At 42.0% G+C, this 12083-nt stretch overlaps 1 protein-coding gene across 1 annotated transcript in view; it reads right to left on the minus strand.

The window, feature by feature from the left end:
- Nucleotides 1-12071, minus strand: part of LOC117540512 (golgin subfamily A member 3-like) — a gene marked incomplete at its 3' end in the record, with an annotated part of 30467 nt that extends 18396 nt beyond the window's left edge. The window contains 11 exon segments of the mRNA XM_034207245.1: nt 883-960; nt 3910-4278; nt 4583-4744; nt 5430-5567; nt 5651-5853; nt 6775-7081; nt 7797-7905; nt 8420-8885; nt 9056-9323; nt 10495-10607; nt 11765-12071. Coding sequence (XP_034063136.1) covers nt 883-960; nt 3910-4278; nt 4583-4744; nt 5430-5567; nt 5651-5853; nt 6775-7081; nt 7797-7905; nt 8420-8885; nt 9056-9323; nt 10495-10607; nt 11765-11789 — 2238 coding nt within the window.
- Between the last annotated feature and the right edge of the window lie 12 nt (nt 12072-12083).

The following is a 12083-nucleotide window of genomic DNA, read 5'->3' on the forward strand; positions in this document are numbered from 1 at the left end:
GAACATGGCAATTGAAAAAACAACAAGATGTATTCATTCAGTATCTTACAGGCTTTCTTTTTGCAGCCTAAATAGCTTTGTATTGGTTCCTAACAGTCGCGCACATTTACTAAAGACAGAAGAGCATTTGACTAAATATTTAAGGTTTTGTTAATACATAGACTTAAAGCTTTCAAATATATATATATACAAAAAAAAATAGCTTTCCAAATTGTCATGTAGGTACAATTGTTTGAGTGTGCAGCAAAGTAGGAACAAATAAACCCAAACCTTGCAGAACAGTAACAAAAAGAAACATTTCAAAGAGATCCAATAGTTGTGGTTTTTATGCATTTGAGGACTTTCATTTGAACAATAATTCAATATTCTCTTTTTTCTATACACAAAAAAGGAACAAAAAAAAGACTTCCTACTATCCTGTATACCTCTATCAAGCAGTGTGACATTCATTACATTACATTCATGCCACAGTGCCTCAAGCTTCACAGACTTCAGAGCTTTACCACCAGTGTTACTAGTTTGCTGAAAGCAGTCCTAAATACATGTTGATGGACATACTGTAGATGAATGCCTGATGAGTCTGAATGGTATTCAAAAACTCAAGCCTTGAGATAAACACAATCCAATTCCCATTGCTGTCAGTAAACCCCACCCTCTTTCTGACAGCCTGTCGATGCACAATGAGCTCCATCCACCTCTGCTCCATCCACTGAGGCGTGTCAACTAGCGCTCTGCTGACAGCCATCTGCCTCCACAATACATCCTCCCACAACAGCCTTATTTATAACATTTTAGTGTGAAATAAATAAATACTCTGGATTCTACGAGCTTTACCTAGAAATACAGAGCTTCATGTACTGTCAGAGAAAAGGGAGGACTTACCTTCTGTTGTTGACACTGCTCCTTCAGTTTCTGAGCTTGTTTCTTCAGGGAACCATTTTGTTGTTGGAGAGTTTCAATCTGTAACAAAGCAAGGGACAATAATTACTCACTACATCTGGCTGGAGACGTAAGCTCAACCCTTAGATCCATAAGTGGGTCTTTTTGGACCCGGTTTTATTGAAGTATCTTTGCAATTACATTTTTTTTATTATTTCATATTTCAGCTATTCCTCAAAAAACATGTTTTGGATATCAAGCCATTCACATTTTAAGAAATTGTAGTTTTTGTATTTCTACCCCAAGCTTCCATAAGTGGGTCAAAAATCACCCGCATGCATTTTCTATGGGATCCTCTGGGAACCTTTGATGCTTCTCACCTGTTGCTGTCAGGAATACATTCACTGTGGAACACACAGACTACATCACAAGTGACACCTCTCAGGAAGATTATTTTACACAGCAAGATCTGAAACCTGTCAGTATAATAATAATACATTATATTTGTATAGGGCTTTAAGGACTCAACATCGCTTTACAATATAAGGGAAGGTTAGGGTGGGGGGTATAGGACTATCAGACTTGATCAACCGGCGTGGATTGATGGGGGGGGGCTATGAGTAGACAAGAGGAGAAGAGATGAGTTTTGAAAAGGGACTAGAATACTGTGAGGGTCTCAGAATAGCGGATCAATATCGATATGTTCAAAACGGTTTTTTTCAAAATGTAAAAAAAATGGTCTAAAATTCTAAATAGTGAAAAATTAAATAACAAATATTTCTAGTGTGAACCAAAATATAATACTAAATATCAAACAAGTGATTTTTCTTAACCAAAATGACAAATGGCATAAAAACACATATTATTCTAATACGGGTCGTTTTTGACCCACTTATGGAAGAGTGTAGGGTCCAGTCACTCTAAGGCAGGGGTGTCAAACTCAATTTCATCACGGGCCACATTCGCATAAAGGTTGCACTCAAAGGGCCGGTTGTAACTATATAAATACATCATATATATATATATATATTATATATATATAAAATAATGTATTATATTACAGTATTGCCTCTGAATTGGATTATTATCGGATAGGATAATAACTTAGTAATTAACTACGTCTGAAAGCAGAAGTCCAGGGCAAATCATTGCAAGTCTCTTCAGTGTGCATGTCACAAAACGAGATGCATTGTGGGACATGTAGTTTATGGGCAACCTGCTTCTGTAAAGTGGCCGCATGTAACCGTATAATAAACGTATTATATTCTTTGCAAGCTCTTGCGGGGCCACATAAAATGAAGTCGAGGGCCAGATTTGGCCCCCGGGCCTTGAGTTTGAGACCCCTGCTCTAAGGGCATCTAAGGGTTAACTCAGGGCTGCATAATTAATTGAATGTTAGGTCACAGGTTTTTAGCTTACCACTAGGGGTGTAACGGTTCACAAACATTTCGGTTCGGTACGTACCTCGGTTTTTTGGTCACGGTTCGGTTCGGTACGTTTTCGGTACAGCAGAATTTTTTTTCACAAAATAAAACATATATATATATTTTTTTTTTATTATTATTAAACTGTGAATAATGTATTCACTCAAATAAATACAAAATAAAATAAACATTAAGGTGCAGCTTTTCGATTCACTGAAATAATCTGTATTTGAACTGTACTGTACTAGCACCTAAGCAGCCAGTTTGACATTAGGACTAGCTTGTCATTGTATTTTCATGTTTTTTTAAAGAAAAATGAACTTGTCCACATTGCTTGCCGAAAGGGCAGATCTGCTGGCACTAACAATGTCTCCTGCTGTGGAGAACACCCTCTCTAGGGACAGAGGTAGCAGATACAGCCAGGTAGCGCTTTGCTAACATGGCAACATAAGGATATTTGGTGTTTGTAACAGCGTTGGCTCGGTCTGAACTCTCTGCGAGTGGTGGAGGCTTACATGCTAGTGGGAGTTGGGTTTGCACTTCAGTCTTTTTTTCTTTTGGTACCGGTGATATTCACATTCGGGTGATGCCTTTTCAAGAGTGTGCTAGCTTGATGTATTGCCAGCCGCGTAACCAATGTTAGTTGAACAATGCCGACAAACAGCTTTGGTTCGGTCCACCTGTCTTTGTCCGTCATCCTTGTACGTAACTGCGAAACCAAAATGTTCTCAAACCGGAGACTTCAATGATGCTGGAGGATTTTCGAGCTCAACTTTATCTGCGTTCGCCATTAATTTTCGATAGTTCCTCAAATTACTGACTACATATGAACGCATCTCTCTGACCAGCTCTCATAGTATGCCTCTCATCCAATGAAATAACTTGCTCGCTCTATGACGCGTTGAACCCAATGTGAGCAAATTACTCTGAATGCTGCGACGCAGCACCTGAGATTACTTCCAAGAAGTTGTTCACGTTCTCAATTTTTTACGTTTAACGTTATATTCGTTCGGTACACTTCGGTACACACCTGTACCGAACCGAAGGGCCCGTACCGAATAATTTCGGTACGGGTACGTGTACCGTTACACCCCTACTTACCACAGTTCATTTAGCAAAACATGGCTGCGATATTGACGTTTAAGATGCATACATTTGCTCATAGAAAACATTATATGAAGTATACTACAAAAAAAGGGATGGAAAAAAATTGAAATGCAATAAATTCAGCTGAAGATGAACATTATTTTGAGTCATTTTGATGCACATACTTTTCTTTGGTTTGAAAGTAAAAGCAGTGCTCTTTTCAAATGTCACCTCTTAGATGAAGGTGTGACTTTTCAATTCTGAGAGATACAATGCCAAGTAACTATAGCTCAGTAATTCCTACAGTGCTTTACACAAGATAATTACTGCTAAACGTGCCTAAGGAAGTATTTTAACCTGTTCTGTAACTCACTGTGTCACTAAAGAAGTATTTGGGGAGATAAACATGACCAAATACACACATGGAATGTCAATATTTGTTGTAAAGTCAAACGGTTATTGCTTAATCATACTTTCTATGCACGTTTTTTAATAGTTTCTCCTCCCAACTGTATCGTACCTGACTGGTTTTGACCTGGACTTCCTGTCTGAGTTGATCCAAGACGTCTGAAGCCACCAGAACATCCTCTCCCAGACGCTCAGCCCCCTCGTCCAGTTGGCTCTTTTCGGCCCGGGCGGCCTGCAGCGCCACCTCCAGGACGATCTTCTCGTTCTGGAGGAACTGGATGTTGTCGTCCTTGGCGCTGCCGTCCGTCTGCAGCTCGGCCAGCTGGGCCTCAAGCTCCAGGAAGCGAGCCTCCAGCTGGTTGATGGACTGCTCTTTGGTCTGCAGGTCTTCCTGAGTGCAGGTCAGCTGGCGCATCAGATCCAGATGTTCTTTCTGGAGCGAATGCAGCTGCACGTCCTTCTGGGAAAGGATCAACTTCGCCTAAGAGGGATAGAGTGCCAGTTTAGAGCAGGACATAAGACTAGGGCTGTGCAATTAATCTTATTTTAATCTCGATTTTGGCTTGCAACGATTACGAAAACAACGTAATCGAAATAAAACGATTATTATTTTGGTTTTTCAGTTGAATTATTCTTAAAGTTCAGGGTAATCAACTATTAAAAACATACTGTTCAATTTTTTTTTTTAATAATCGTAATATGAATTATTGACCAAAAATAATCGTGATTATGATTTTTGCCATAATCGCACAGCCCTACTCACAACGTGGGAAAGGAATGATTACCTGCTCCAGCTCCCTCTCCAGGCTGCTGGCGGTGTTGGCCAGTTTAGTTAAGTGGTCTCGCTCATCCTCAAACTCCTCCAGTTTGTGCTGCAAATCATCTTCCACCATGTTCTTTGCATCCTGGATTTGCTTATAAGCAGATTCCTGGCTCATCATGTCGGACTACGTCACAGACAGCAAAAAGGTTTTACTCAAGATTTATCAAAAAAACAATGAAAAAACATTTGAGTCATTTAGAAACGTGTGCTTTGATCTAAGGCAGGGGTGTCAAACTCAATTTCATCTCGGGCCACATAAGCATCATGGTTGCACTCAAAGGGCCAGTTTTATATATAAGACTATATAAAAATACATATATAAATATAGTGTATATATAAAATAATGTATTATATTACATTATTGCCTCTGCGTTGGATTATTATCGGATAGGGTAATAACTTAATAATTAACTACGTCTGAAAGCAGAAGTCTAGGGCCAATAATTGAAAGTCTCTTCAGTGAGAATGTCACAACATGATTTAAAAAGAAAAGCCAAATTCTGAAAAAAAAAGTCAAAATCCAAGAAAAGAAAAAGTCAGATTATGAGAAAAAAAGTCAAATTTGAGATGCATTGTGGGACATGTAGTTTATGGGCAACGTGCTTCTGTAAAGCGACATGTAACCGAATAATAAACATATTATATTATTTGCAAGATATTGTCGGGACACATGAAATGAAGTCACGGGCCGGATTTGGCCCCCGGGCCTTGAGTTTGACACCCCTGATCTAAGGTCCTTGATTGCATAATGGTCTTCAGGTTTGGGATGACGTTGATACGTAGACTTAAAAAGATGTTGGAGAGTATACCTCAATGCTCTGCAGCTGAACAGCAATACGCTCTTTATCCTTAATAGAGCGGTGTTGGGTCTCAGTGAGCTGGTGGGACAGAGTCACATTCTCCAGCTTCAGATGTTCCAGCACACCAATCTGAGTCATCTGTCCGGCCTGTGAGAGATAAAACAACAGGGTGTCATGTCAACTCATGTCAAAGCTACATGAAAAACCAATCCCAACAGCTTCAACCTTACCTGCATGTTGGCCATTTCGCTCTGCAGCCGTACTCTCGCCTCCTGGGCCATGGCGAGCTGCTGCTGGTACCACTGTCTGAGCTGCTGGAGGGAGTCTATCTCTGCCTGGGAGGTCTTCATGCGGCTCTGCATGGTGCTGCGCTCCAGCTGCACCTGCTGGAGCTGGCTCTGGAGACCCCCCATCTGCTGACGCAACTCATGGACTGCGAAGAAGAAGAAACTAATCTTGTTTAACCACCAGTGTGGATATGCAAATGGCTATCTAAAGTTGTCTAACATATCGCAAAGTACAATTAGTCTGGGCCCACATACACAGAGTGCCTTTTTTGTCAGAACGGCGCTGTCAGGACGCCTGGAGATCATTCTGTTTACAGTTTCTATAAACACATGGCTGCCTCACAATCACAATCCCTTTATTAGTCCCACGGAGCGTCGTTACAGCAGGAAAAAGAGCCACAGACAGCTTAATGATACATATTTTAAATGACATGCATTTAAAAAAAAGTACTAAGTTATGATATAATAACAAATTAAAAGTTACATAATTAAAAAAACAAAAACATCCTGTAACAGTTCTACAGATTTAGCAGCCAGGTATATATTACAGTTATTAACGGCATTTATATATTGCACATAGTTTGTTGGTATTTAGCAGCAAGGGGTGATATAGTCTGTGTTGTGGTGTGTGTGTGTGTGTGTGTGTGTGTGTGTGTGTGGGGGGGGGGGGGGGGTCAACTAGGGGCTGTGCTGGTTGTATAGTCAAGCTAGCTTCATTGGATTTTATTATGTGTTTTTGCTACTGTATATTTGTTTGACATTGTTTTCTCATCATGAAAACTGCTTGCTCTCACACTTTGATGAGCTTCACTTCACAGTTGCCAGTAAATACACTCAAAGAAATGGGCTTTCCGGTCTTTGTTAGGGCAATTTCTGTCACCGCTAAAAAGAGTCCTTACCGGCGCTTTCCAGAAAAGCATGTTCTACTTCAAGCCCTCAGAAAACAGCTCCTGGGTGAAGTGCTTTTTACCTGATAACGCCACATACTCTCATTGGGCGCTATGTGGACACCGGCCTTTAGAGCTCACTCATTGTTACCCTCAGCTCTCTGGGTCTCCGTCACTCACCTGTGTTGTCTCTTGAGGTCACAGTGTTTTGCATCTCCTCCACCTTCCCCATCAGCCGGTTGTATTGGTCTTCAGCCACCTTCAGGTCGTTGCTGAGAGACGTCAGGCTGGCGTTCTTGCCCTCCAGACTTCCCTGGAGCTCCACCATGGCCCTCTCCAGCTGGCTTGAGTTCTGCCTCAGCGTGCGGACCTCGGCAGTCAGGGTGCTCTGCTTCTCCTGGCTGAGCTGAGACTCCGCCTTCTTCGCCTGCAGCTGAGCGTTCACCGTAGCCAGCTGAGCCTGAAGCTCCGTCTTCTCCTTGAGAGCCTGGAGCAAAAAGACAGCGAGGTCAGGGTTACGGACAATCATTTTAGTTTTCCAATAAAGTATCACCTGGATAGGTCAATTAACAGCCATTTGTTTTAGTTTCGAACATTTATTTATGGGCTTGACTTCCCATTTAGTATCAGCAATGAGAATTTAGAAGCGCAGTCATCGCATGGTACACAATATATTACAACATTAACCTCGTTGTCATCAGCAGTGTTTATGCAAATGCTAATGTAAGAGACTTTAATGTATGAAACAACATATACTAGAAATAAATTATAGAAAGGTTCCAAGTGAACATTCATGTATCCATTATTAATATATAACATTATTGTTATAGTTAATGGAGTTTCTTTTAGTTCGAATTTAACAGTAAACAAGGATTTGGATTTATTTTCCACAATCAAGGGTAAGCATTTACATAGAAAACTAATTGGATTTGAAAATGATGGCACGCAGGGTCAAGAATTGTAAATATAGTTGTATTTATCAATTTACTATCCAAATATAGGCATAGCAGAAAGCTTAAAGTAGCTTTTTACTACCAGATTTTGCAGCTAAATTATGTTTTGTTGCATCCAATTTGTCACAGAATAATCAAATGTCATGGTTTCAAAGTTAATTTGTCCAATCCTGTACATAATATGTGTGGATAGGTAATTGGTGCAAGAATATGGAAAATATTGGTAGAGAAATCAATCAGTGATTTTACCTGATTGGCCTCAGATGACAAAGACTCCAGCTGACCCTCCAGCCTCATCTTCTCCTTCAACACCTGCAGCATCTCATCATGGCCCATCACTGAGCTCTCCAGAGAAACACTGCAACAAATATAAAACACATGAGTACTCAGAAGACAAGTCAACTAGTCGACAGGAAAATAAACACATTCACTTTCAATCTGTAATCTACAGTAACAAATACAAATGGTCTCTAAGTTACAGGAAATACATGTGCTAATATTGAGTTAACATGTCACCCTAAACCCTATTACACAGAGTTTATAGAATCTCAAGGGCTTAAGGTGCTCGTTTTGATGAAACTGATCTATTAGACACTTCTTTCTATCAAATTGTAATAATTGTAGTGTACGTGGTTTGTCCTGTTTGTCATGCTTTGCTTTCTGTTACTTTGTTCATGTGTGTCTGTAAGACGTTGTTTTGGTCGGGACCCCTTTGAAAACGAGACGGTGCATCTCAAGGGGTTTATCCTAATAAATACATTTCTATATATATAAGGATATATCTCGGATGCTGTACACAGTGTAAAGCCCCCGGGGAAAAATGTGTGATTTTTGGCAACATAAATCCCATTTGATTTGTTGTTGCCGTATACCTGCTGGAGAAGCTGTCCCTGCGGCTGCGCGGCTCCGCTCCGTCTCCCTGCTGCTGCTCCAGCTCCAGGAGGTGCTGCTCGTCGCTGGCCGCCTGCAGCACCTCCTGCAGCGAGGGGAACTGACCCATGGCTTCAGCAGCGATCTCCCTCCCCTGCACCGTGTAGCCCCCCCGCTGCCTCTCCACTGCGGCAGAGAGCGTCCTGAACTGCCCTCTGGTCGACACGCTGCTGTAAGACGAGCTGTCGCTGTCGTTGCCATCGTTCCCCGGCCTTATTCCCGATTCACTGCCGTCAATTTCAGACACATTGTCCCCAATTTGGAGCGAGGCGCCGGGCTGTGGCTCCGTGTCACAGGCGCTGCCCTCTGACATCACGGTGACCTCAGAGAGAGTGGACACTGAGCTCATGGTGGACTGCAGGGAGGTCATGGTGCCGTCTGCTGTTCTTCCTCCACTTCCTCCTCCACCTAAAGATTCAAGGCTTTTATTGTCATGTGTTCATAGCTACAGTGGAGTTATGTCTTAGGTCAGAGGCTCCTCCAACAGTGCAACACAATAAAACTGATAAAATAGTGAAAGTAAATAACAATAGAACATAATAGAAATAGTGCAGAATAGTCCTACAGTAATTGTATACCTCCACCGTCACCTGCTCCATCCTTCTCAGGAGACTTGTAGTCGGCGAGGGAGTGGATCTTGTTCACTCGGGGTGATCTGGACTTTTTCTCCCTGCCAGGGGGAATTCCCAAGCTTCCCAGTTTGGGCCCGCGGGGTACAGTGGTCCTCATGAAGGAATACTCTGTGGTCATGGAGGAAGTGTTGGCCCTGGGCAGATCCTCAGGGTGCAGCATGAGCTCTGGATCCAGGGTGCTGAACAGCCTGCTCTTGGTGGCGGTGCGGTGAGACTGGAAAACAGAAATGTATCACAATCTGAAGACCCTTTTTTATTTGTCCCGCAGCGGGGACAGTTACAGCGTTACGAAAGTGAAGGTAGCGCAAGTAAAAAGAGTAGACTCAAAAACAAATAAGTGCACATCCATGGTAGAAAGAATAAGTAACAATATAAAGTATTGAAGGATCCAGTAACATTAAACAAGTGTAATTACACCGTAATCATTTGTAAAATAAGTGTATATTTCACAATAGCAGTGGAAGTCACAACAGACCCGGCGTCATGGGCGGGATTTGGGCCCGCTGTTTTAATCAGGGCTGAATACAACATTTTAATTGTTTTATTATGTTTATGGTTGTTATTTGAAGGGCTTTGTCCTAATATTTATTTTTGTTTTAAACTATGTTGAAAGATTAGTTTAATATCGAGCGAGGCTGGTTTTTCGCTGGGTTGAGTCGTGTGGGTTTTTGAGTGAGAGCAGCCTGTCAGTTTGCTCTTGCTAGGTTAGTTTGGCTATTATCATTTATATTTATCTGCAACAATGGATATCAGGAAGTGGTTCATGAAAGGAATATGGCAACTCAGCGCCAGATGCAGGCACATTAGAAGAAATCAGTTACGTTACCAACGAGCTAGCAAGCCAGCCAGGGACAAGGGAGGCTGGCAATCAATTCTATTTTGAAGAGAAACTGACTCTCAAGCCGGCTCTCACAAACTGCTCTGTGCGCAAGCAGACCGCTGCACACGCTCTCTGCCTCGCTCAATCTCTCTCTCCCTTTCTCTCCATCGCTCAACCTCACTCCACCTCTCCACCCTGCTCCCCAAGTTGGCACAGCGTTACAAATGTGCCACAAAACAACCAATGGATGTAGCCTATAATAACAGCCTTATGGCAACCTAAAATCTATGACCTAAAACCCCTCCGTCTCCGTAACAACAATTCACGAGCGCCCCCCTCGCCCCCCGTGGGTTACATTTCCAAAAGAAAAGCATTATTTAACAGCCAACTTCATCTGAGAGAAGTCTACACAGGTTGAAGTTCAATGCCGCTTATACAGCATCAAGAAAATATATTTGCCTAATGGTTGAAGTGTCACGTTTAAATACAGAAGCTGGCAAATCTGGTTACATGAGGACCTGTAGGGCAGATCTAAGAAGGAGCAGCTCATCCATTATTCACTCACCCTCTCCTTATGTCTCTGCACTCTGTACTGTTTGAGTTGATCCTCCAGACGCCGGCGAGCATCCAGGCGGATCTTCTCCTCGTTCTCCATCTCTAATGAAGGCCTCTCGTTGGCTAAATGGAAAATTGGTCAAACAAGAGGAATGTTTTGTATTGCCACATACTGAACGACTCTGTTCTGTATTTGCACGAGAGCTGGTGTTATATGACTGGTAAGGTTAAGTCCTAGCTATGAGCACTATGTGTAGATTTAATGTACATTTTTGTATGAAGTAGGACTGTGCAATTAATCGTATTTTAATCTCGATTACGATTTTGGCTTGCGACGATTACGGAAAAAACGTAATCGAAATAAAACAATTATTTATTTTTATTTTATTGGTTTTTCAGTTGAATTATACTTTAAGTTCAGGGTACTCAACTGTTAAAAATAAATGGATGTTTTCAAAGTAAATGGATAATCGTGATCTCAATTATTGACCAAAATAATCGTGATTACGATTTTTGCCATAATCGCACAGCCCTAGTAGGATGTTCGTTGTCGTGAGTGAAGCGGCTTGGATTAAGAAATTATTCAAATGTTTCCGATGTAAATCACTGGGCAGGAAACATGTTTTGGTGCAAGACAAAGCCATTGACTAGTATATTACAAACAGTTACAACATCCTTCAATTGATCTGACAAGTACTGTAGATTTAAGGAGCAGAAGACAGGAGGGGTGCAAAAGTACATGCTACACCCATATATCTTGGTTCGTGTATAACTATATATAAACATGTCCTGAATGCAGTTGCCAATATTGCAATGAGTTATGCAGACTTGTTTTTATCAGACATTGGATTAGTCATGCTCATGTGCATCAACACAGCTGCTGGAGGATTGTGCATGCACTGTTATATATATATATATTCTATGTAGGAGTTATATTTGTGAACAAGGAAACCGTGCCCGACTTATAATTCCACCAAAACGATATCATACTGGGGGGGTTAGTTCCAAAACGCAGCCATTAGTTCGGTTTTTCAAACGAAGCACCAACATCAAATCAAGCAATCAGATGTCTGTGAGTTGCAGGAAGGTGGTAGACTCAAACAGCTAAAAGAAAGTCCCAATGAATCCTTCTGTTCAACGAATACACAAACAGGGGAGTTAAAAATGGATATGCAGCAAAAAAAGCTAGTCATTCCAAAGCAAATTAGGGTCAAAATACAGGGGTGGGGGGGGAGGGGGGGTATAAAAGGGGCATTCACTCCACACAAGTTTATGCTTACACAATTCTGTCTCCTGCATAGGCATACTGAGTCTGAGCGACGGCAATGAATCACCCGTGTGAACCGTGAACTCAGCACTATCCCCCTCAGACTTCTCTAAGCATCATGGGTGGAAAATCTGCCAAACCTGGGGAGGGGCTCTTGGGTCTGGGAGTTGACGGGGGAGCTGTGCTCTGGGGGGTGGGGGCGGTCGGAGGCAGGGGCCCATTATAGGAGTGTCCCCCGCAGCATTAAAGTCCTCCGCCAGTCCGTTTCCATTTGGCATCACGTCTGAACTGACCGGACCTGAAAGAGAACGGGGGAAGAGAACCCTGAGGAA

Source organism: Gymnodraco acuticeps, unplaced genomic scaffold (genome assembly GCF_902827175.1).
Source record: "Gymnodraco acuticeps unplaced genomic scaffold, fGymAcu1.1, whole genome shotgun sequence".
In the NCBI taxonomy this organism is placed as follows: domain Eukaryota; kingdom Metazoa; phylum Chordata; class Actinopteri; order Perciformes; family Bathydraconidae; genus Gymnodraco; species Gymnodraco acuticeps.